Source organism: Coregonus lavaretus (assembly GCF_964263955.1).
Source record: "Coregonus lavaretus genome assembly, contig: HAP1_SCAFFOLD_847, whole genome shotgun sequence".
Taxonomy (NCBI): Eukaryota; Metazoa; Chordata; class Actinopteri; order Salmoniformes; family Salmonidae; genus Coregonus; species Coregonus lavaretus.
This window is the reverse complement of record NW_028160476.1, coordinates 41,615-67,500: the sequence shown is the minus strand read 5'-3', so window position 1 is coordinate 67,500 and position 25,886 is coordinate 41,615. Positions and strand designations below refer to the sequence as shown.

General features: G+C 44.6%; 2 protein-coding genes and 1 long non-coding RNA gene across 3 annotated transcripts in view; all 3 read left to right on the top strand.

Moving 5' to 3' along the window:
* LOC311121763 (transmembrane protein 19-like) overlaps positions 1–8,788 on the top strand; it is a 20,016-nt gene extending 11,228 nt beyond the window's left edge. Inside the window, exons 4-8 of the mRNA XM_084196217.1 lie at positions 423–560; positions 1,019–1,095; positions 1,212–1,389; positions 7,010–7,219; positions 7,580–8,788. Of these exons, the coding sequence (XP_084052343.1) occupies positions 423–560; positions 1,019–1,095; positions 1,212–1,389; positions 7,010–7,219; positions 7,580–7,740 (764 nt within the window). The 3' untranslated portion in view covers positions 7,741–8,788. The remainder of the gene's footprint in view (positions 1–422; positions 561–1,018; positions 1,096–1,211; positions 1,390–7,009; positions 7,220–7,579) is intronic.
* Positions 8,789–9,189: 401 nt separating this feature from the next.
* Positions 9,190–13,196, top strand: LOC311121765. Its single transcript, XR_014612348.1, has 4 exons — positions 9,190–9,933; positions 10,128–10,227; positions 12,386–12,463; positions 12,640–13,196. It is a non-coding gene; the product is annotated as an uncharacterized lncRNA (long non-coding RNA).
* Positions 13,197–14,306: 1,110 nt separating this feature from the next.
* The window catches only part of LOC311121762 (ras-related protein Rab-21), a 30,907-nt gene continuing 19,327 nt past the window's right edge, over positions 14,307–25,886 (top strand). The window contains exon 1 of the mRNA XM_084196216.1: positions 14,307–14,674. Coding sequence (XP_084052342.1) covers positions 14,534–14,674 — 141 coding nt within the window. The 5' untranslated portion in view covers positions 14,307–14,533. The remainder of the gene's footprint in view (positions 14,675–25,886) is intronic.

Below are 25,886 nucleotides of genomic sequence, written 5' to 3'. Positions count from 1 at the left end.
TGTGAAATTGTGTTTTTTTCATAATCAAGTCATACTCCATATGGTTGAGCACACTATAAGGAGTATAATGACACCAAGATGTCTGTCTCATGAACGGTTCACAGATCATAGGGTCTTACAGGAGGCGTGTATTGGTCTAAAAAGGGCATAAAATGGCCACTTTCATCATGATTCTTTCAGAAATCATATGGAGAGAGTAGATGTCCTGCAGTACTGTTCCGAGAAGGTAGTTAGGCCTAGTTTGTAACCTGGTCCCAGATCTGTTAGTGCCAGCTCCTGTGGTTGTTGTTATGTCAAACAAACACGTGGTCATAACAACGGCCATAAGAGTTGGCTATAAAAACAAGTACAAACAGATCTGGGACCATGCAAGTGTGTTTTGAGTTGCATTGTTTTAATGCTTTAGTTCTCTGTCCCTACAGCCCTGCTGGTCGGCTTCATCCTCACCATGGCCAACATGAGCTTCTTCTCCGCCCTGCTGGCTTTCTTCATCACTTCCTCCAAGCTGACGCGCTGGAAACAAGAAGTCAAGAAGAAGCTGGACTCTGACTATAAAGAAGGTAACAAGCTACAGTAGCTAGGCTAAATGAATCTCTAGAGAGTCAGGCCACGCCCCAGTCAGGCCACGCCCCAGTCAGGCCACGCCCCAGTCAGGCCACGCCCCAGTCAGGCCACGCCCCAGTCAGGCCACGTCCCCCAGTCAGGCCACGTCCCCCAGTCAGGCCACGCCCCAGTCAGGCCACGCCCCAGTCAGGCCACGCCCCCAGTCAGGCCACGCCCCAGTCAGGCCACACCCCAGTCAGGCCACACCCCAGTCAGCAACAGCCTGCTACTGGATTGGTTGGTCTATCTGCCTCAGTCAGTGATATAAGCCATTTGACCTTAAAGGGATAGTTCACCTTTTTGAAGTTTTAGCTTATTTAACAAGGGAATAAAACAACCCCCTAGGGAGGTCAAAAGTAAGTGAAACATTTGGAAGTGAACTATCATTTTAATGTGTGTCCCCTTTGCCCTCCAGGTGGTCAGAGGAACTGGGTGCAGGTGTTCTGTAACGGTGGTGTCCCCACAGAGCTGGCCCTGCTCTATATGATCGAGGTCAATCAATGAATTTCATTAATTACACATTTAAATACATATACAGCTGCCTCAGCCAACAGTACATCATCACACATCTGAGGTTATTTCCATTGTGTGGTCCTGGTTAATATCAGGTGGGTCCTGGGGAGATGCCGGTGGACTTTGGGAAGCAGTACTCGGCCTCCTGGATGTGCCTGTCTCTGCTGGGGGCCTTGGCCTGCTCTACGGGGGACACCTGGGCATCAGAGGTGGGGCCCGTCCTCAGCCAGACCAAACCCAGGCTCATCACCTCCTGGAGAGAGGTTCCTACAGGTACACACACACACCTGGGCATCAGAGGTGGGGCCCGTCCTCAGTCAGACCAAGCCCAGGCTCATTAACTCCGTAAAGGGCCATATATACAGTACCAGTCAAACGTTTGGCTACACCTACTCATTCAAGGGTTTTTCTTTATTTTTACTATTTTCTACATTGTAGAATAATAGTGAAGACATCAAAACTATGAAATAATACATATGGAATCATGTAGTAACCAAAAAATGTTAAACAAATCAAAATACATTTTATATTTGAGATTCTTCAAAGTAGCCACCCTTTGCCTTGATGACAGCTTTGCACACTCTTGGCATTCTCTCAACCAGCTTCATGAGGTAGTCACCTTGAATGCATTTAAATTAACAGGTGTGCCTTCTTAAAAGTTAATTTGTGGAATTTATTTCCTTCTTAATGCGTTTCAACCAATCAGTTGTGTTGTGACAAGGTGGGGGGGGGGGGGCTGATCACCGACAACGATGAGACAGCCTATAGGGAGGAGGTCAGAGACCTGGCCGTGTGGTGCCAGGATAACAACCTCTCCCTCAACGTGATCAAGACAAAGGAGATGATTGTGGACTACAGGGAAAAAAAAGAGGACTGAGCACGCCCCCATTCTCATCGATGGGGCTGTAGTGGAACAGGTTGAGAGCTTCAAGTTCCTTGGTGTCCTCATCACCAACAAACTATCATGGTCCAAACACACCAAGACAGTTGTGAAGAGGGCACGACAAAGCCTATTCCCCCTCAGGAGACTGAAAAGATTTGGCATGGGTCCTCAGATCCTCAAAATGTTATACAGCTGCACCATCGAGAGCATCCTGACTGGTTGCATCACTGCCTGGTATGGCAACTGTTCGGCCTCCGACCACAAGGCACTACAGAGGGTAGTGCGTACGGCCCAGTACATCACTGGGGCCAAGCTTCCTGCCATCCAGGACCTCTATACCAGGCGGTGTCAGAGGAAGGCCCTCAAAATTGTCAAAGACTCCAGCCACCCTAGTCATAGACTGTTCTCTCTGCTACCGCACGCCAAGCAGTACCGGAGTGCCAAGTCTAGGTCCAAAAGACTTCTCAACAGCTTCTACCCCTAAGCCATAAGACTCCTGAACAGCTAATCATGGCTACCCGGACTATTTGCACTGCCCCCCCCCACCCCATCCTTTTTACGCTGCTGCTACTTTGTTAATTATTTATGCATAGTCACTTTAACTCTACCCACATGTACATATTACTTTAACTACCTCAACTAGCCGGTGCCCCCGCACATTGACTCTGCACCGGTACCCCCCTGTATATATAGCCTCCCTACTGTTATTTTATTTTACTTCTGCTCTTTTTTTCTCAACACTTTTTTGTTGTTGTTTTATTTTACTTTTTAAATTAAAAATAAATGCACTGTTGGTTAGGGGCTGTAAGTAAGCATTTCACTGTAATGTCTGCACCTGTTGTATTCGGCGCATGTGGCCAATAAAATTTGATTTGATTTTGATCAAAACTATGAAATAACACATGGAATCATGTACAATGTAGAAAAAAAAATAAAGAAAAACACTTGAATGAGTAGACGTGTCCAAACTTTTGACTGGTACTGTGTGTGTGTGTGTGTGTGTGTGTGTGTGTATATATATATATATATAACCAGTATTGACTAAATGAATGTTTATAATGGTGCTATTATACCATGTAATAATGCTATGTCCTATCACAAGTGGAGGATTAGGATATAGGACATGGTCAAAGGTCAAGTCTCATGCTGTCATGAGGCTTGTTAACAGGAAGTTAAAGGATATATCCATATTCAGGCTATTCCTGGCAGGGTTTGTCTCTCTATGGGGGGGGGGGTCATGAGACCTTTGGATCATGTCTTTCAGCCCCACACTATGGCTAAGTCCAAATGGCACAAATGCCCTGGTCAAAAGTAGTGCACTATATAGGGAATAGGGTGCCATTTGGTGGAGTGTATGTAAAAAGAGGGTACTTAATTTTGATAGTTGTTACTATTATTGTCTCTAGACTGGTCATTTCCCAACCCGGTCTACTAGTTGTTACATGTTGGGCTGGTGTGGGCTGTCATTTGCCAACCTGGTCTACGAGTTGTTACATGTTGGGCTGGTGTGGGCTGTCATTTCCCAACCTGGTCTACGAGTTGTTACATGTTGGGCTGGTGTGGGCTGTCATTTCCCAACCTGGTCTACGAGTTGTTACATGTTGGGCTGGTGTGGGCTGTCATTTCCCAACCTGGTCTAAGAGTGATTACATATTGGGCTGTTATTTCCCAACCTGGTCTACTAGTTATTATATATTGGGCTGTTATTTCCCAACCTGGTCTAAGAGTTATTACATATTGGGCTGTTATTTCCCAACCTGGTCTAAGAGTTATTACATATTGGGCTGTTATTTCCCAACCTGGTCTAAGAGTTATTACATATTGGGCTGTTATTTCCCAACCTGGTCTAAGAGTTATTACATATTGGGCTGTTATTTCCCATCCTGGTCTAAGAGTTGTGTTAAGTTGGGCCGGTGTGGGCTGTGCCTCCAGGCCCGGCTAGCTCAGTCGGTAGAGCATGAGACTCTTAATCTCAGGGTCGTGGGTTCGAGCCCCACGTTGGGCGCTAACCTTTTGATTTGCATACCAGGTAGTTTCCTGGACACAGATTAAGCATAGTCCCAGACTAAAAAGCACTTCCTATGAAGAGTCTCAATTGAGCATGTTTTTTTGACTAGGACTTCATCTGTGTCCGGGAAACCAGCCTTAGAGGTATAGTTGTTAGTACAGGTGCACCATAAATGACCAGTATCTGTTGGACTGTTTAGTTCAAACAACAACTTCTGATAGTGATGAGTACTAGGGTGGTGATATAGAGGAGTGGTGAAATCCAAGAGGCAGGGTTGGTTCACACCCTGTGAGGTCTGTCAGTGGACAGGGTTGGTTCACACCCTGTGAGGTCTGTCAGTGGACAGGGTTGGTTCACACCCTGTGAGGTCTGTCAGTGGACGGGGTTGGTTCACACTGAGGCCTGTCAGTGGACAGGGTTGGTTCACACCCTGTGAGGTCTGTCAGTGGACAGGGTTGGTTCACACTGAGGCCTGTCAGTGGACAGGGTTGGTTCACACCCTGTGAGGTCTGTCAGTGGACAGGGTTGGTTCACACCCTGTGAGGTCTGTCAGTGGACAGGGTTGGTTCACACCCTGTGAGGTCTGTCAGTGGACAGGGTTGGTTCACACCCTGTGAGGTCTGTCAGTGGACACGGTTGGTTCACACCCTGTGAGGTCTGTCAGTGGACAGGGTTGGTTCACACCCTGTGAGGTCTGTCAGAGGCAGGGTTGGTTCACACCCTGTGAGGTCTGTCAGTGGACAGGGTTGGTTCACACTGAGGCCTGTATGTGGGTGGTGTTATGTGGTGATGCAAGCCCGGCTAACTCAGTCGGTAGAGCATGAGACTCTTAATCTCAGGGTCGTGGGTTCGAGCCCCACGTTGGGCGCACATCTTTTGATTTGAAAGCCTTTCTCCTTCTGATAAATGTGTCAGCATTTTAGACACTAGAGGGTTGGTTGGAAAGAAAGTCAATCTGTTTACTGACTGTTCAGTCAACAACTTTTCTTTTCACATTGATGAGTAACAGGATAAAAGACTGTGGGTGATATGTGAAATCTAAAAGGGGACAGGGTTGGAGTCAGTTAATTGAAATGTAATGTAAATAATGTCTATCTATTGACAGTGCGGCTCCACTTACAACTATTCTCAGTGTTGAGTAAGAAGATCATCACAGTAAATGACTGTGGCAGGTGATGTTAAAACCAGGAAGGGGGCAGGGTTCCTGACTCATCCTGACAGTTCCTATGCGCGGGGGAATTCCAGTTGCCCTCAGGCCCGGCTAGCTCAGTCGGTAGAGCATGAGACTCTTAATCTCAGGGTCGTGGGTTCGAGCCCCACGTTGGGCGCAAACCTTTTGATTTGCATACCGGGTAGTTTCCTGGACACAGATTAAGCATAGTCTTAGACTAAAAAGCACTTCCTATGAAGAGTCTCAATTGAGCATGTTTTTGGACTAGGACTTCATCTGTGTCCGGGAAACCAGCCTTAGAGGTATAGTTGTTAGTACAGGTGCACCATAAATGACCAGTATTTGTTGGACTGTTTAGTTCAAACAACAACTTCTGACAGTGATGAGTACTAGGGTGGTGGTATAGAGGACTGGTGAAATCCAAGAGGCAGGGTTGGTTCACACCCTGTGAGGTCTGTCAGTGGACACGGTTGGTTCACACCCTGTGAGGTCTGTCAGTGGACACGGTTGGTTCACACCCTGTGAGGTCTGTCAGTGGACACGGTTGGTTCACACCCTGTGAGGTCTGTCAGTGGACAGGGTTGGTTCACACCCTGTGAGGTCTGTCAGTGGACAGGGTTGGTTCACACCCTGTGAGGTCTGTCAGTGGACAGGGTTGGTTCACACCCTGTGAGGTCTGTCAGAGGACAGGGTTGGTTCACACTGAGGCCTGTCAGTGGACAGGGTTGGTTCACACCCTGTGAGGTCTGTCAGAGGACAGGGTTGGTTCACACCCTGTGAGGTCTGTCAGAGGACAGGGTTGGTTCACACTGAGGCCTGTCAGTGGACAGGGTTGGTTCACACCCTGTGAGGTCTGTCAGTGGACACGGTTGGTTCACACCCTGTGAGGTCTGTCAGTGGACAGGGTTGGTTCACACCCTGTGAGGTCTGTCAGTGGACAGGGTTGGTTCACACCCTGTGAGGTCTGTCAGAGGACAGGGTTGGTTCACACTGAGGCCTGTATGTGGGTGGTGATATGTGGTGATGCAAGCCCGGCTAGCTCAGTCGGTAGAGCATGAGACTCTTAATCTCAGGGTCGTGGGTTCGAGCCCCACGTTGGGCGCACATCTTTTGATTTGAAAGCCTTTCTCCTTCTGATAAATGTGTCAGCATTTTAGACACTAGAGGGTTGGTTGGAAAGAAAGTCAATCTGTTTACTGACTGTTCAGTCAACAACTTTTCTTTTCACATTGATGAGTAACAGGATAAAAGACTGTGGGTGATATGTGAAATCTAAAAGGGGACAGGGTTGGAGTCAGTTAATTGAAATGTAATGTAAATAATGTCTATCTATTGACAGTGCGACTCCACTTACAACTATTCTCAGTGTTGAGTAAGAAGATCATTCCAGTAAATGACTGTGGCAGGTGATGTTAAAACCAGGAAGGGGGCAGGGTTCCTGACTCATCCTGACAGTTCCTATGCGCGGGGGAATTCCAGTTGCCCTCAGGCCCGGCTAGCTCAGTCGGTAGAGCATGAGACTCTTAATCTCAGGGTCGTGGGTTCGAGCCCCACGTTGGGCGGGAGTGTTTTGTGTTCAGCGCTAGCCTCAGACAGACATGGACCTGAACACAGTTTCAATGTAGGTAATGGATAGTAACCACAGAGTATAATAGTGTAAATAGTCTAGTCTTCCTGCATCCTGTTCCTATTCTGGGAGCTTGTTTTTAGATAAATGTTTCTACTACACCTGTGCCTACTAGTGGATCCAATTCACTGTCAGTTCTAACAATGCGCCCCATGAGAGCTAGCCTCTCCATTGGTGTTAATGGTTCCTCTGTTCTTTTCACAGGGACCAATGGAGGAGTGACCCCAGTGGGTCTACTGGCTAGCTTCCTGGGGGGCCTGGCAGTGGGCGTGGCTTACTATATCTCTCAGATCCTATTGGTCCGTGACCTGCACCTGGCTGATCCCCAGTGGCCAATCATAGTCTATGGAGCCATGGCTGGCCTAGTGGGGTCCATGCTGGACTCTGTCCTGGGAGCACACTGGCAGTACTCAGGTGGGTCTGACAACCATTAGTTATTCATGTTATTATCAGGGATTAGATCGTTATTATCAGGGATGAGTTATTAACATGTTATTATCAGGGATTAGTTATTAACATGTTATTATCAGGGATTAGTTCATGTTATTATCAGGGAAAAGGACACATAACTAACTAGAGATATAGATTAATATGTTATTCATTTATTTGGATTTTTCATATTGAATGGACCCCTTTAAAATTTGTTTTTACATATGTTTAATACATTCCAAATGGATATCAGCAGGTGCTTGAAGTGTCTTTAATTTCAAACATCGCAGGCATTAAAAATGTCTGCTCCACTCTTACTCATAGATGATGTCTGTTCTCCCCCAGGTTATGATGCCAGCGTTGGAAAGGTTGTGAACTATGAGTCTGTGACAACGAAGCGGATATGTGGGAAGCCTATACTGGACAACAATGGCGTTAACCTCTTCTCTTCCATCATAGTAGCTTTGGTTCTTCCCGGTGTTGCATGGGGCTTCTGGCCTCACTAGGGAAGGAGCTCTTTACACTTCCCTGATTTGTGTTTTCAAATGTTGGAGCAAATGTTTGTTTTGTCAAAATTTGGATCAAATGTTTTGCTTGTTGTATTGAAGTCGTGCCACTACCACAATATACAATGTTTTATACTTGACCTAGTATGGTCTAGCTTGTTGTCTAAGGAAATGTTTTATACTGTACCTAGTATGGTCTAGCTTGTTGTCTAAGGAAATGTTTTATACTGTACCTAGTATGGTCTAGCTTGTTGTCTAAGGAAATGTTTTATACTGTACCTAGTATGGTCTAGCTTGTTGTCTAAGGAAATGTTTTATACTGTACCTAGTATGGTCTAGCTTGTTGTCTAAGGAAATGTTTTATACTGTACCTAGTATGGTCTAGCTTGTTGTCTAAGGAAATGTTTTATACTGTACCTAGTATGGTCTAGCTTGTTGTCTAAGGAAATGGAGTTACCATGCTACAAATAACCTCAGCTCTGATTGTGTGTCTTTTTGGTAATACATTTGTTGATCTTAGTTTAATCATCTAGATTTGAGTTGTTTCCTGAAATTCATTAAGTGCATGGACTTAATAGGAGAGCAGTGTTGATTTTCATTATCTAGATTTGAATTTATATTGTTTCCTGAAATGCATTAAGTGTATGGACTTTATAGGAGAGCAGTGTTTTTTGTTTGATTGTGAGTTTGTGTTGTAATACTCTCTTTTGAGTAGGCCTACACCCTACACTAGAGAAGGGGTGAGAGAAGGGGTGAGAGACGGGGTGAGAGAAGGGGTGAGAGGAGCCTACACCCTACACTAGAGAAGGGGTGAGAGAAGGGGTGAGAGACGGGGTGAGAGGAGCCTACACCCTACATTAGAGAAGGAATGAGAGAGACAGAAGTGAAAGTGTTTTATGTCACCAGCCCCCAAACAAATGGCATATTATTATTATTATTATTATTATTATTAAGTCCTTTACAAATGTGGTTTGTAATGGTTGTTTTGATAAGTCTCCAATTGATGCTGTAAACAATTAGCGTTGGAATAAATACTTGATGGATTTTTGCCTTATTGCATCATATGAATGTTGAGAGAGTAGCATTACCAGTGATGTTTACCCTTTTCAAGGACCGTGATCCGAGTACAGATTACACCAGCAACTGATCTGGGATCAGGGTCTGTATTCACGAAGCCTTTTAGAGTAGCAGTGCTGATCTGTGATCAGTTTTGCGTTTAGATTATATTGAATCAGATGACGTGGACAGAAGGAACCTGATCCTAGATCAGAACTCCTACCCTGTGAACACGGATCAAGGGCTTTGTGTATGCAGTGGTGACTCACTGAGTAATTGCATCAGTGTTGGAGCGAGCTCTGTGTGAATTCTAAGAAAAGAGGGGGGGCAGGGTTCGCGCCTCATGGTTTGTAAAGGGGGAGTTTCCTGATCTGATGCAAGCCCGGCTAGCTCAGTCGGTAGAGCATGAGACTCTTAATCTCAGGGTCGTGGGTTCGAGCCCCACGTTGGGCGCACATCTTTTGAACGAGCGCTTTAAAGCTTCTCAATAAATAATATATTATGTTTTAGTTGGAGCATAGATGGGGATATTCTCTGTACACTTGAAGGCTCAGCTGGTGCTGTGGGTTTGATATATAGAAAAAGTGCCTGTTCCTCCTACACAGAAAATGTATGAATGTAAATGAATTTATGTTATACAATAATGAAAAGTATTCGACTTTTCTGGTTAAACATGTCTAAGGATTGGAGTTTATTTTCCAAAAAAAATCACAAAGCTTGCAATGTACACAGTTACTGAGAAAATAAATTATGAGGTATGTCAAACGTTTTCTGAGAGGGCGGTTTGTTATGCTTGTGCCGTGGCAACTACCAATGAGAGGAGCGTATTTGAAAAACGTCATGGAGCGCCACGTTCGAAATGTCCTACTTCACATGAACGCAGCTGATCGTTACTAAACGGACTGGATCTGGAGCCTAGACTACTAGTTCCTGCTTGCTACACGACTGGATCTGGAGCCTAGACTACTAGTTCCTGCTTGCTACACGACTGGATCTGGAGCCTAGACTACTAGTTCCTGCTTGCTACACGACTGGATCTGGAGCCTAGACTACTAGTTCCTGCTTGCTACACGACTGGATCTGGAGCCTAGACTACTAGTTCCTGCTTGCTACACGACTGTGGCAACAAAGATAAAGGTGGGTTCTTTTAACTGCTACAATGAAAGTGTACTTGTTGTTATAATCAATTACATAATTTAAAACGATTTCCAGTTCGTATTGTAGAGCGTACGTTATTGTATGCAAGTTGCAACAATGTTTACATAATTCGCTATGGGATACAATGTATCAAAACACTAAACTATCGTTCATGTCATGATGGCTTTCTGCAGAGAAAATGAGCTCTGGAAAAGCACTGCAGTCGATGTATACTCACCTCAATCAACAGCCACCGACACCAAGCCTGGCGAAAAGAAAGAAGATTCAAGAGAAGTACGTTGTGAAAGTTGAAATGATTGTTAGATTAATGCATGTAAAACCTACAGTTTTTATACAGTATAAATTATGCAATGCGCAGTGTCGATGAAACGCCACTGGCACAGGTGGAGAGCATTTCATGAATCGACCAGAATTTGGTTTCCAGGCGTAGATATTTAGTTGGGTGGTCTTCCCATTAATTGCAGAAGTGGCTTTTCGCCTGTCTTCCCGGCTCTAAGCCCCACAGTGGAGGTGTCATTATACCCGTAAAACCTAGCGGTCAAGCAGGGAAATGGTTCCAATCGTTTTCCCATAGGGGATTTGAGAAACACTTCAAATAAGGGCTGTGTTTTGTGTAGGCTTACCCTGGAGTGACATTTTGATAACCATGTCAATCTCTCTCGGACAAGGTGATTCGTCAATATATTCGCCTCTATTTACTCTCAGATTCCAAAATGTTAATTGGCATAAAAGTAGACATCATGCAAGACTACAAATCCCTGCAAGCTCCTGGATGTCATCTCTAACTGGCACATTTGCTAACAGGTACATTTTAAAGAAATGTAGCCAATTCATTCATTACTGCATTTAGCTAACATTAGATAGTTAATCCAGAGATTCTTACCTTTGCCTCGATTCGGCAGTCTCGTCCAGATCATGATGGCATTTGTAGTTCTTTATGATAGCCACATTAGCAGCTAATTAGCATTTCATTTGTTGGGGGTAAATACAGGCAAATATATTGATAAAGGTCACCTTCTCCAATAGATTTACACTGTTATCAAAACGTCAAGCCAGGGTAAGCCTACACGAAACACAGCCCTTATTTTAAGTGTTTCTAAAAGCCCCTATGGGAAAAACGTTTTGATACCATTTCCCTGTTTGACCGCTAGGTTTTATGGGTATTATGACTCATACTGTGGTACTCTATTTTTGGGGCGGAGACATGAGCATCTCTTCATTATATACAGATCTGTCTCTCCTCTCAATTCAATTAGAGAGGAAGAGAGAGGACCAACTTTGCGGAAAATCTGCCTTCCTCCAGCAGGTGGCGTTTTTTCACCCACCAAGCAAGGAGTTTTTGTATGAAGTGTCGAATTTTTGTTCAACCAAAAAATGTATGGCTTATTTTCTACCTGAAGTTTATTTGACCTAACAGACGTTTCGTATTGCTTAAGTTGTTACGGGTGTACTGATATAAGTAGCACACATGACATCCCGGCAACTTTGAGAAAAAAACATTTATATTGGTGTTGTCTCGAGATGACTATGCATATTCACGGCATGAGGCTAGTAGCATAGCATCTCTCGATTGAATACAGGTGGTTGACGTCAACAACCCTCATTGAATATTAATAAAAGGATTACAATAATGAGATGTATCCACCAATCCTAAGAAAGGATAGGCGGGAGCTAGACAGTCCGCCGTGCCGCTTTGTGGACAACAACTCCCATTGTTAGGGCGGAGAGACGTGTATCTTGTCAGTATATCCATAATCTTTGATTCAATTCACCCACAGAGGTATAATAAGCGCTCACCTTTGCAAATACTTCCGGTCACCTGTGTAATGTTACCATGTGACAGATTACTTATAACCCACGTGAGAGTGCCCCAAGTCAGGGTCCTGGCTAGAAGGGATTTAGCTTTTGTCAAATTAACATGCTTGACATATTCTCTCTGCTCTACTCTCTCTCTCTGCTCTACTCTCGCTCTGCTCTGCTCTACTCTCTCTCTCTGCTCTACTCTCTCTCTCTGCTCTATTCTCTCTGCTCTACTCTCTCTCTACTCTACTCTCTCTCTCTCTGCTTTACTCTCTCTGCTCTACTCTCTCTGCTCTACTCTCTCTCTCTACTCTCTCTGCGCTCTACTCTCTCTCTACTCTACTCTCTCGCTCTCTCTCGCTGCTCTACTCTCTCTCTACTCTACTCTCTCGCTCTCTCTCGCTGCTCTACTCTCTCTGCTCTACTCTCTCTCTCTGCTCTACTCTCTCTCTCTCTCTGCTCTACTCTCTCTCTCTGCTCTACTCTCTCTCTCTCTCTGCTCTTCTCTCTCTCTGCTCTACTCTCTCTCTCTCTGCTCTACTCTCTCTCTCTCTGCTCTACTCTCTCTGCTCTCGGTCTAATCTCGCGCTACTCTCTCTCTCTCTCTCTACTCCCTCGTGTGGCAATGTAGGTCTGAAATAAGGAGTCCAACAGACAATGTGATGTCCCCATGTACAAGACAGCTCATGAGGAAAGCTATCAAGGACATGTAAGTATGATTTAAAATGTCACTTTGTCAGACAAATGTTATTTGTTTTGTTTTTGTCATTTGACTGACATTTGGAGTGTGTGGATTTGACTAAATGAAGTTTACCCCCTTTCTGTAACTGCAGCAGGCCGTGTAGTCTAAATGCAATGTTTCCATTTGTTTATTCTTGGTTCCAGACCATCATCTCCCAGACCCAGACGGGAAGAGAAAGAGAACTCTAAATAAACGAATGACCTTTTTAAGTACAGTGTGAGGTCTTTACGGTATTCATCTCTCTGCTAAGATGGTCAGGTCAATCCATCATTGACACTTTTCTGACATGATACCATCTTTTTAAGATGTTCTTACTAATCAAGCTGCCCAAATGTTATTTACTTTATTTATCCATTATGCAATATGGTGCACACACGGAGAGGGTTATATTCTTCATCTAGATCGCACTGTTAGTGTTTCTTTATCATAGTTTTTCTGGTGAATGTATAATGCTATTTGCACTTTAGAGGACATTTATTGTACAGGGCTTTAAGTGTGGTGGGGGTGTTATTATCTCAAACAAGTGTTCTGTATGTATGCCCTTTGCACAGGTAGACTTCATGGTTTGTTAAAAAGTAGACTACTTTATATTCTGTTTGTACATTGGCTTTATGTTGCTCAGTTTCAATATGTAATTAGCAAAAAAGGACTTAGCTCACTGCTTTCAATAAACATTTGACTGAGTCATCAGGCATGTATGAAAATTCCTGTCTTACTTTAATGTTTTTTTTTTTTTCATTGAAGGTGATATTCAAGAGGTTTGTTGTGACAGTAACTAGTGTTGGATAAGGCTGTAGTGAAACTCTTTGTTTGGTTTGATATGTCCTTGAGATCATTTCGATACCAATGTTTTAGATAACTCGTTACCTTCAACAGTAATTAATTAGCTAATTGTGAATACAGGCTCTAGAGACTCAATGAAATAGCCTACCAGGGTTGCACGCTCTCTTGTGTATAAAAAAAGAAAAAAGAAAAAAAAGTTGAAAAGCTTTTATTTTAGCGGCTATTGCATAGCAAAAAAATCCAAACGCACCAACGCGTTGCGGCTCACAGGCCACCCTGATGAAGGCCGGTGAGCCGCAAGGCGTTTGTGCGCTTACGTTTGTTGCTATTCAATAGCCGCTAAAATAAAAGCTTTTTAACTTTTCCACAACAGAGTGCCTTGGATTTTTTTTAAAGTATGGTCGTTATCTAGTTAAGAAAGGGGTAATTTTCTGAATTTTTACCCCAAAAAGTCTCTAGTAGAAATAGAAGTAGGTCAAGTTTGAACAAAACAAGCATACTTCTTTCTAAAAAGCAGATTTGAGGCAAGCACTTAGTCTTCTCTCTCTGTGTGTATGTACAGCATTGGGGACTTCAGCATCTTGTTCGGGGAGCCTTGCAAGAATTATATGATATTTTGATGTGAAAATAAGCAGATTGTCAGAAATGCTTAAATAAAATATCACTGCCATATGGCTCAGAGGATAAATATATTCCTCATGATTTATGTATGACAAATTATTCTCATTCAGGAGGGTATTGCAGAGATAATGATCCTGGTGAACAACCAACCACATGAATCATAGCCCATCATAATTCAGTTTTTAGGACTAGTTTTTATTACACTGACTACCGAGCTTGTAACTTTTCATCTTTCAAACTGTCTTATTTTGTTTATAGTTTTTATTCATTTCCTAATTTCTGTCTTCTTTGCTCTAACATGCAATATTCCGATTATTTCAGAGACTGAGCCACTGTTCAGCTCCAGCACTTTGGATTGTTGCTGTCCAGTTCATCATATGATCCCCGTGCGTGACGTAGGAAGAGACGCCATTAGTACGGGTTGAGAGGGGAGAGGAGAGCGAACCAGCGAGCTGAGGGTGGGGGAAATCACTTTGGTCTACAAGAGCTGGGCGACTGACATTTGTTCCTATTCTGATTCGCAGGGGATTCGTGTCCTTGACTATTTCTTGATTTCGATTTGAGACATCTAATGTGATTAGAGGGAGATACTTCGACTGGGCTACTTCTATTCATAATAATATTTATTTCACCATGGCGGCTGGCGGTGGAGCAGGCAACAAAACCTACTCTTTCAAGGTGGTTTTGTTGGGAGAGGGCTGTGTCGGAAAGACGTCGCTCGTGTTGCGGTATTGTGAAAATAAATTCAACGACAAACACATCACCACACTTCAGGTACGTTGATACGTGGCTAACTGCGACTGGATGTGTGCTTCAATCTTGTCCAGACTACAAAGGGTTAAACGTGTTGTATGTAGAATAGAAAATGCGAGCTAACTAACGTTAGCCTAGCTGCTAGTGATAGCCTGTCACTAACTCACATCAACAGGCATTCATCTGTGTCGCAACTAGCTAACTCGTTTTTGGGGGTCCACTACAAGTCACTGCAACCTGTTCAACGTGGTTATTTAGGGTGTTTACCAAGATGACTAGCTAACTAACAATTCAGATAACGATAAGGCATTCTAATAACGATTAGCTATCTAGCTAAATTGACTAACGCTAGCTAGCTTTTCAAATAAGCGAAATAAAAACGTTATCTCAACTATACATTGGTGCTATTCAACATGAAACAAGTGTTCTTCAACGTGAATGTGGTAGAGGTGATTTTCCCCCATTGAACAGGAAGTAGCCTACTCACAGATTGAGTAACCAAAACAACAACAACCCACCACCCAGCTTTACCTTCCTGTCCAGTGGGCATAGCTACTTGGACTAGAAAGCTTCGCTAGCTGCCCCAAACTTGGCCCTGCAGGACACTTGACTGAACTGAACAAGGAATGAACTACTATGACATAGCATTTACGCAGAGTAGAGAAAGGTCAAGTTTTACGGCACACCGAAAATCGCATTCAGACTGACAACACAGACTAGATCTGTCAGTAAGCTCAGGGTTTCTCATAGCAGTAGGTTGCACAATATGTGGTTTGGCAGTGCCGGACGTGATAAGGTCGTAGTTGTTTGTAGTAGGCCATTGGAGCGCTGTTGCCAAACTTATCCTCTTCTATGTATCAATACCATCATGATTCTGCTGCTGCCACGTAATCACACATTACTAAGGTATCATCTTCAATCCTCTGCGATCACAGTGGCTGTCAAGCAGTCTAACTAGGGTACTAAGCAATTTTTGTACTTTGCATTACTGCAAACAGTTAAACCTGTTGCTGAGTCTCTGGAAAGTGTTCAACTATGTCAGTTGGCTTACAGGTAGGTTAGTTATGAACTTAGAATGGGCTACTTTTATTGCTCTCCTGAAAGAAGAAAAAGCCTGCATAACTCCTTGTCATTTCCTACCAGGACATCACAAGAGTGTGTTTATTAGTCAAGGCAATGAGAGAGGAAGGAGCTGAATGTCAAGGTAGTTTGCTACTGCACTGCCAGTCTTGGACAGTAGAGGTCTTCTCGGATCCCGAAATTGAGCTCCAAACTGAATTGGATCTGTAAAATTCCCATCCAAGACAGACAGGACCCAGTCATTTTTTTTTCTCTCCCCAAAATCAATATCTGATCCAATTTGAATCAGAGGTTGACCAGGGTCTATATCGGACCCAAACTGACCCGAAAGATAAAAAAATGCAGCTTTATTGCCACGAAAGCAAGCAAAATGTACTGAACAAAAAATATTAACACAACATGAAACAATTTCCAAGATTTTACTGAGTTACAGTTCATATAAGGAAATCAGTCAAGTGAAATAAATTCATTAGGCCCTAATCTATGGATTTCACATGACTGGGAATACAGATATGCATCTGTTAGTCACAGATACCTTTAAAAAATGGGCCTCACAATGGGCCTCAGGATCTCGATCACAGTACCTCGGTGCATTCAAATTGCCATCGATAAAATACAATCGTGTTCATTGTCCATAGCTTATGCCTGCCCATACCATAACCCCACCGCCACCACGGGGTACTCTGTTCACAACATTGACATCCGCAGCCCTCTTGCCCACACGATGCCATACACGTGGTCTGCGGTTGTGAGGCTGGTTGGACGTACTTCCACTTCTCCAAAACGACATTATGGTCGAGAAATGAACATTCAATTCTCTGGCAACAGCTCTGGTGGACATTCCTGCATCACCATGCCAATTGCACCCTCCCTCAATTTGAGACATCTGTGGCGTTGTGTTGTGTTGTGTGCATGGAACATTTCGGGGATCTTTTATTTCAGCACATGTAACATGGGACCAACACTTTACATGTTGCGTTTTAATATTTTTTGTGCAGTGTAGTTTTGACTTGTCTGACAGTGCATGTTGACATTTCACATGCATTTTCAGATGTATCTAAAATCATTGATTTGTTTAGTATTTTCATAGATGACATCCCAAATTTAAAATGTTGAGACAAGACGGGATCGGGTGTGTGGTGAAGATGCATAGGCCCGTCTCTCTACAGAATGCGCTCTGTCTCCTGCTAATTCGTGCGCATTCATTATTTAATTGTGAGTTTACCCTTTTTAATGTTTTATTTTGTATATATCATGCTTGAGCACGCATAGAAGTACCTGGCCTGTTCAACACTCCTTGATAGGCCTAACCATTGTGCCTCAGTGTGAATTAGCAACAATTTCTGATCCCATATCTCCAGTGGAAACTGGTCATAAAATAGGCTACCTGTACACTTATCCCTTGCGCAAATACAGCTGTCTGTCCTGAGCGCATCATTGGCATGGGAGACAGGGAGGGCCCAGTTGAAACAATGATGCTAGTTCCCTATAGCGAGAGCTCAAGCCAAACAGAGGCAGACAGGCGGAAGATAGAGATTAATATATTGAAAGAACCTGAACCAACTCTGCCATGCGTAGCGAAGGTCATTTAATCAGGATATTTTCTTCTTCAAATATAATTTCAGATCTAGTCGGCATTTCACATATTTTCACACAGATCCGAGGTGCGTGGCCGTCTCGTGGTAATCGGTTTCGGGTATATTCGTGAAGACCTCGAGACTAGAGTTCGCTCTCTACTGCACTGCCAGTGGGCCTTGAGTCTGAAAGTTCAGACACTCCAGTAGGATTGTCAAACGTTTGCCTTGAGACAGTACTTGGCACCTCTGACTGCCGACACTGTTCAATCTCTTTTGTGTTCACACAGCAAAGACCTTGGAAGTCGTCAGCCACTCAGCCTTCTTAAAATACTCCAAACCAGAAGGTGGCAGTAGCGTTGTTTGGCAATGCATATCCGTGCGTATTAGCTATCCGCGCTAATGTTGCCATTTTGTAGAAAGCCTTTGTTGATACTAGCCAGATGGCCACAGCTAGATAACTACCTAGCAAAATGACGAAGAAACATTTTAATTCACTCTCCATAGCATACTCCATAGCATATTCGCTAGCTAGTACAACTTTGCTAGCTAGCTAAGGACACTGCACTAACTCGGCAACTAACACAGGCTGCTGTTTCGTTGAAACTAGCTAATCCATTGTAATTTAATTATGTCAATTCTAGCTACAGTGGTTTGCTGGCTTGGAAGAATGATTTAGTGTTGTGTGCATTGCGTTTGTGCACTTAGCTAGCTACCACCACACAGCCTATATTGCAGTTGAAGTGTGACTGGTTCATCCGTGGATGTACGGAGAAAATGCCTTTCTTTTACTTTTTTTGGGGGGTGGGGTTCGTGCTGTCTGATTGGCTCAAAATCAAGTTGCTGGCCACTGACGAGCATTGCGATTCTACAAGTAGAATCGGTAGGTTGGTCGCCACCGGGTCGTCACGCAGCAGGTACCGCTGTTGTTCTAGCATGAGAAGGAACGGCCTCCCACTGTGATAAGGACCCATCGGCAGTGAGATTCTCGGTGCGTTTCATGCTTGAGAGACTAGAGTCCCGGTGTATCAAACAGTTGTTTCAAGGCCTATTGCAATAGGCCTAGGCCTAGTTGTCAAGTGACCGTTTCCTCTTGCCAGTAGTACTGTTATTGTTTTGTTTACAGTAGTAGGCCTTCATTATTATTGTGTGACGCCTAAGTAAGCAGATTTTCCGTGCTAGTTCATACACTGGATAACAGTTAATGAATACTGACTAGGGCTACATTAACAGCATTAGAGTAGGCTACAGTCAGTCTCCTCATATGATGATGGCGCTCTAATCGCACGCCCACTAAGCAAGGTAATTGTGGTTAAAAGGGCAACTGGGCAACAAGCTGGTACCACACCCTTATTACTAATACCAATATACCTCTTCGGGAGCTTGCCCTGGCTTGTCGACTCTCTCACACAGCCAACTGGTAGGTCTCTCTCGTCAATGCAAAGTTAATATTAGGCTTTCTTTGCTGTCAATAATCCTTTTGGGGTCAAAGTAAAAAATGTGGTAAACTTGTCTTGAATGACCCATTTTTAAAATGGCTATTTCCAAGCAAACATTGTTTTGAATATTGGGAAAAGCCCCCTTTGAAAGCACATGCTCAGGCAGAAAACAGTGGTGAAACAGTTTGCGTGTGTGCCAACTACAATTTCCACCTCGGTCCTACTTTATTTCCTGTTCCACTTTGTGGTCATTCCACAGTTTCCCCTCGGGCCGACTGACATATCGCGTGTGATGAACACATTTCAGTTCATTATTATAAGCTCCCCCCATTGGGCCAATCAGTGTCATTTAGTAAATGCCGGATCTCTATGGCAAGACGCGTCATTCACACAAGTTTCGTAAAAAAATTTGGGCCAGTGCTGTCTGAGATCGCGTGTGATTTAATGTGCTAACGGACAGAGACGGATCCACGGCCCCCTCCATGATTTCATCATGGGAGACAATGAAATGTACAACTACTAAAGAGTTTATTGTGTTATGGTTTGTTTGAGAAATACATGTGATCAATGGATAGACAGTGATGGCCTATTATGACCAGTGTTGTGGATAACGGGTTACAAAGTAACGCGTTATGTAATCCGATTTACTTTTATCACTAACGGAGTGAAGTAACGTGTAATTAATATTATTACAGTTACTTTGTCAAACAACGCGTGCGTTACTTTCAGAATCATATCTCTACCGGGCGCATGTTACCATGATCCGATCTCAACTTGTTTCCTCATTTAGTTCTCAAGCAAGCGGAGAAAGGCTGTTTGGAGAAATGTCATGACAGCTGCTGTCCATAGAAATGCGCACCTCTGATCTTTGCCGTTGATCGCTTGGGATAACTATGGGCTTTCCCGTCTGGTGGCAAGTGTGCCCTCTATACATCTCTATGGGTCCGTGTTGGCAAGTGTTCCCTCTATACATCTCTATGGGTCCGTGTTGGCAAGTGTGGCCTCTATACATCTCTATGGGTCCGTGTTGGCAAGTGTGCCCTCTATACATCTCTATGGGTCCGTGTTGGCAAGTGTGCCCTCTATACATCTCTATGGGTCCGTGCTGGCAAGTGTTCCCTCTATACATCTCTATGGGTCCGTGCTGGCAAGTGTGGCCTCTATACATCTCTATGGGTCTGTGTTGGCAAGTGTGCCCTCTATACATCTCTATGGGTCTGTGTTGGCAAGTGTGCCCTCTATACATCTCTATGGGTCTGTGTTGGCAAGTGTGCCCTCTATACATCTCTATGGGTCCGTGGTGGCAAGTGTGCCCTCTATACATCTCTATGGGTCTGTGTTGGCAAGTGTGGCCTCTATACATCTCTATGGGTCCGTGTTGGCAAGTGTGCCCTCTATACATCTCTATGGGTCTGTGTTGGCAAGTGTGCCCTCTATACATCTCTATGGGTCCGTGTTGGCAAGTGTGCCCTCTATACATCTCTATGGGTCTGTGTTGGCAAGTGTGGCCTCTATACATCTCTATGGGTCCGTGTTGGCAAGTGTGCCCTCTATACATCTCTATGGGTCCGTGTTGGCAAGTGTGCCCTCTATACATCTCTATGGGTCTGTCTACTTGTGGTCCATAATCAGAACTTGCAGCTGGAGAGAGATTTTGAATGTAAAGATAGGACATCTGTACAGATGTTTGGCTTGCAGTATATATGGCTAATTAAGCAGCCCATATGACAGCGCGGCACTTTGTAGACCAGCACAGGAAAGCAGCTCCACAGATGAAAGGAGAAAGTAGTGATCCAACCTGAGTTAGTAAGTAGCCTGTCTTTGGTGGAGCGCGGCTTGTCTTGCTCCCTCTGAGAGTCAAACAGTGAGATTTTTTTTTGATTTTCATGAAAGTAACACAAAGTAACATAACGTGTTACTTTCCACACAAAGTAATATTGTAAAGTAATGCGTTGATTTTTTTGTTAAATGTAAAGTGTAAGATTACTTTTTCAAGTAACTAATCCCAACACTGATTATGACTATGTAAGCAACCGTTGATGACGATCTGTTTGCCTAGTTTAGTAGGCCACTTCAGGTAGCCTAAACAGGCACAGTAAACACACAGGTCTAGTGTTTTCTTTTATTAATGATCGTCTGTCCGGACGTTGGAACTACCGTAAGCTAGCCTAAATGTCAACGTAACCATGGATGCCATGGAAACATCAGCCGAAATAACAACACAAGAAGATTTGCCTGTTTTAAAAAGACCGGTCTGTGTATAGGCCCTGACTACAAAATACAAAGTTGCCAAATGTCTTTGCAATTATTACAAACAAGCGAAGGCTAAAAATATGCTTCAAATGAAAACGGAGATGACTGCATTAAAAAGATAAATAGCCTACCAACAGTATAGGCTACAATTTCATGTTCATATAGTTTTATTTTGCTATTTGGCTACGGTTTGTCATTTCTGCCTCTTATTTCATGACGTGTAGCCTAACAGGTATGCAGTGATGTGCCAAATCTTGATTTATAGGGTACGCATTAGAATAAGCTGCCTCAATATTTGCAGCCGTATGTGATTTTAATATTTCTCTAGGAGCTGATCCATCGTCAGTATTGTGGAATAATTATAATCTTAATGTAAAATTTGAATGGAGAAAGCTGATCCGAGAGCGGCACCGGCTTTTCTTTCGATCCCATCAGTAGCGACAAATGCCTCAACGACGCACTTGGTGAACGTTCTCTCTGCGGGGTGTTGGGAAACATGTTACATCTTCGGCCATTTGTAGGAAAGATGCATTGTTAAAACACTCGTAAGCCTAAATTCAATTGCTATCGGGAAACTGGGCCCAGGTTGTTAGCTTAGCCTACACAAGCTCCGGTTGTTAGCTTAGCCTACACAAGCTCCGGTTGTTAGCTTAGCCTACACAAGCTCCGGTTGTTAGCTTAGCCTACACAAGCTCCGGTTGTTAGCTTAGCCTACACAAGCTCCGGTTGTTAGCTTAGCCTACACAAGCTCCGGTTGTTAGCTTAGCCTACACAAGCTCCGGTTGTTAGCTTAGCCTACACAAGCTCCGGTTGTTAGCTTAGCCTACACAAGCTCCGGTTGTTAGCTTAGCCTACACAAGCTCCGGTTGTTAGCTTAGCCTACACAAGCTCCGGTTGTTAGCTTAGCCCTCACAAGCTCCGGTTGTTAGTGACTGCCTTTGTGCTGTCAGTCCGATAAAAGCTTTAAGAAACCCTCCCACACGGACTAGCTCCTTGTTTCTACATGTCAGAAAAGAAAAGGAAAGTGCCTGTTTTCTAGCATAGCTACCTCGGAGCCAAGTTGCTTTTGTTTCTAGTGAAAAACGCTGCCTTGGCTGTAACCTGAGGAAGGAAGAAGTGCCAACTAGGGTCGTATTCATTAGGACACACAACTGAAAACGTTTTGCAACAGAAAACAAAAGTGAGTGTTTCTTATTGGACTCCAGGTAGTAGTCGTTTCCGTCCGGTTTCGTCCGTTTGTTTCCTAATGAACACAACCCAGTCCTATTGTTTTGAGTAACTGTCTTTTTAGGGTCACACTCCCCTCAGCTGAACAATAAAGGAGAAACGGGGGGGGATGAGAATAACTTGCAGTTCGTTAGCTAGAGAGAATTCAGGTTTAGTTCATCATGACTGACTCTTAACTCTCATTAAATACTCGTCCAAACTGTCAGCTCGATTAGGCAATGTTTGGACATAGTCCCATGATGACTAGGATCTGTCCCAAATGGCACCCTATTCTCTATTTAGTGCACTACTTTTGACCAGGGCCCTATGGTCAAAAGTAGTGCACTATATAGGGAATGGGGTGCCATTTGGGATGCGTGCCTGTAATCCAGATTGTTTCATCACACTCAAATATTAGTACAAGTCTTTAGCCTATTAAGCATTTTAAGCTACTGAACCATGTAATATAATTCAATCATTCATTGGTGCATTGTTTGAATAACAGTCTGTCTTCCTCAAGTCTAGTAGTCTACATGCTGTACTAGAATTTCTGGAATGTTACAAGAACAAACCCAAACACGCATAACAAGCATCCTTTTGTTGTGGGGTGCATGGGAAGTCATTGAAATGGCCAGTTAACAGTGCATCTATAATCATCTCATGGGGTGTTGTTTTGTGGGATTATTACACAACTCTGTCAACATCTGGTGAGTTTTATAATGCACATTTGTATACTTTTTTTTTTCATTTGCGATACAGCTGAATTTAGCTGTTAGAATATTGTTCCTTTCAAGAGATTCAATCCTTAGGCCTAGCTGCCATGTATAATGACATCATCCATTGTAAGATTCTATACAGAAGCAGGTGTTTTGCGTCTACTTGAGTGATGAGCCCTCATTGAAAGGCAACACCACCACCCCACAGTGCCTGAGTGCCACAACCTCTCCCCTGAAATGTCCTGGGAGAGGCAGCCAAGTCTGGGCTCTCCTCCTCTCCTGGGTCATATTCATTAGGCACCAAACTGGAGAAAATTGACAGAAATTGGGAGGGACTACCTGAATTTGTCCAATAAGAAATGCTTGTTTTTTTAGTTTTTCTATTGCAAAAATGTGTGTCCTGATGAATAGGAAACAGAGACTCTCCTCCTTTCCTGGTCCCCAGTGATCCATCCTACTGCTGCTAGCATCACCCAGCTTCGTCTGCCCACTAAACAGGGAGGCTGGTACGAAGGCTCACTACTGCTGCTACCATCACCCAGCTTCGTCTGCCCACTAAACAGGGAGGCTGGTACGAAGGCTCACTACTGCTGCTACCATCACCCAGCTTCGTCTGCCCACTAAACAGGGAGGCTGGTACGAAGGCTCACTACTGCTGCTACCATCACCCAGCTTCGTCTGCCCACTAAACAGGGAGGCTGGTACGAAGGCTCACTACTGCTGCTACCATCACCCAGCTTCGTCTGCCCACTAAACAGGGAGGCTGGTACGAAGGCTCACTACTGCTGCTACCATCACCCAGCTTCGTCTGCCCACTAAACAGGGAGGCTGGTACGAAGGCTCACTACTGCTGCTACCATCACCCAGCTTCGTCTGCCCACTAAACAGGGAGGCTGGTACGAAGGCTCACTACTGCTGCTACCATCACCCAGCTTCGTCTGCCCACTAAACAGGGAGGCTGGTACGAAGGCTCACTACTGCTGCTACCATCACCCAGCTTCGTCTGCCCACTTAACAGGGAGGCTGGTACGAAGGCTCACTACTGCTGCTACCATCACCCAGCTTCGTCTGCCCACTAAACAGGGAGGCTGGTACGAAGGCTCACTACTGCTGCTACCATCACCCAGCTTCGTCTGCCCACTAAACAGGGAGGCTGGTACGAAGGCTCACTACTGCTGCTACCATCACCCAGCTTCGTCTGCCCACTAAACAGGGAGGCTGGTACGAAGGCTCACTACTGCTGCTACCATCACCCAGCTTCGTCTGCCCACTAAACAGGGAGGCTGGTACGAAGGCTCACTGTAGACTTGGGAAGTGGATTGATCAGTTGAACGATGGGTAGGTAGGTCATGCTGAAATATAACAGATCCCGTCGAACTGGTTTCCCTCTTCCTTACAGATAGGCCTAGTTCACACACACACACATACACAATCTCACACACACACACACACACACATGACATATTGCAGATCAGGCATGGTCAGTGGAAAGGCCTTAGCAGCCAGCCAGAGATTTGTAATGATGTAAGTCTAGGTCAAAGGATCCTCATCCAACCCAGATCATGTGAGAGGGGAACGCTTCTGGGCTGCCAACAGCCTAATCTGCATGTTTCACGTCCCACCATGTTAAGCGGTATGGATCAGGAGTGGAGGTGGATGCCGTAGGCCTATTTTAGTTTTTTTTAGTTTTTATGCAGGTTGCAGTTCACCTTGGTCCTCGATCTGTTTGTGCTGTCTTGCCAACTCCTGGGGTTGAAATTTAACATGGCGTTGTCCTGGCAAGACGGCACAAACACATCCAGGACCAGGCTATCTGAATAGTGGGTTATTTTGGCTGACAATTAGAGGTTTTGGGCCCTGCTATCTGGGCCCTGGTCCTCTGCTGTACTGTACTATCTGGGCCCAGCCCTGGTCCTCTGCTGTACTGTACTATCTGGGCCCAGCACCTGGTCCTCTGCTGTACTGTACTATCTGGGCCCAGCACCTGGTCCTCTGCTGTACTGTACTATCTGGGCCCAGCACCTGGTCCTCTGCTGTACTGTACTATCTGGGCCCAGCCCTGGTCCTCTCCTGTACTGTACTATCTGGGCCCTGGTCCTCTGCTGTACTGTACTATCTGGGCCCAGCCCCTGGTCCTCTCCTGTACTGTACTATATGGGCCCAGCACCTGGTCCTCTGCTGTATTGTACTATCTGGGCCCTGGTCCTCTCCTGTACTGTACTATCTGGGCCCAGCCCTGGTCCTCTCCTGTACTGTACTATCTGGGCCCAGCCCCTGGTCCTCTCCTGTACTGTACTATATGGGCCCAGCACCTGGTCCTCTGCTGTATTGTACTATCTGGGCCCTGGTCCTCTCCTGTACTGTACTATCTGGGCCCAGCCCCTGGTCCTCTCCTGTACTGTACTATATGGGCCCAGCACCTGGTCCTCTGCTGTATTGTACTATCTGGGCCCTGGTCCTCTCCTGTACTGTACTATCTGGGCCCAGCCCTGGTCCTCTCCTGTACTGTACTATCTGGGCCCAGCCCCTGGTCCTCTCCTGTACTGTACTATATGGGCCCAGCACCTGGTCCTCTGCTGTATTGTACTATCTGGGCCCTGGTCCTCTCCTGTACTGTACTATCTGGGCCCAGCCCCAAGCAGAGGGACCTAGCCTAATTATAGTGTCATGTTTATTGGACAATGTGTTGATATGACAACAGAACAATACCAAGACCAAGTGTTGAAGACCAACCAAGAGTATCAGGATACTATGGAAGTGTTGAAGACCAACCAAGAGTATCAGGATACTATGGAAGTGTTGAAGACCAACCAAGAGTATCAGGATACTATCGAAGTGTTGAAGACCAACCAAGAGTATCAGGATACTATGGAAGTGTTGAAGACCAACCAAGAGTATCAGGATACTATGGAAGTGTTGAAGACTAACCAAGAGTATCAGGATACTATGGAAGTGTTGAAGACCA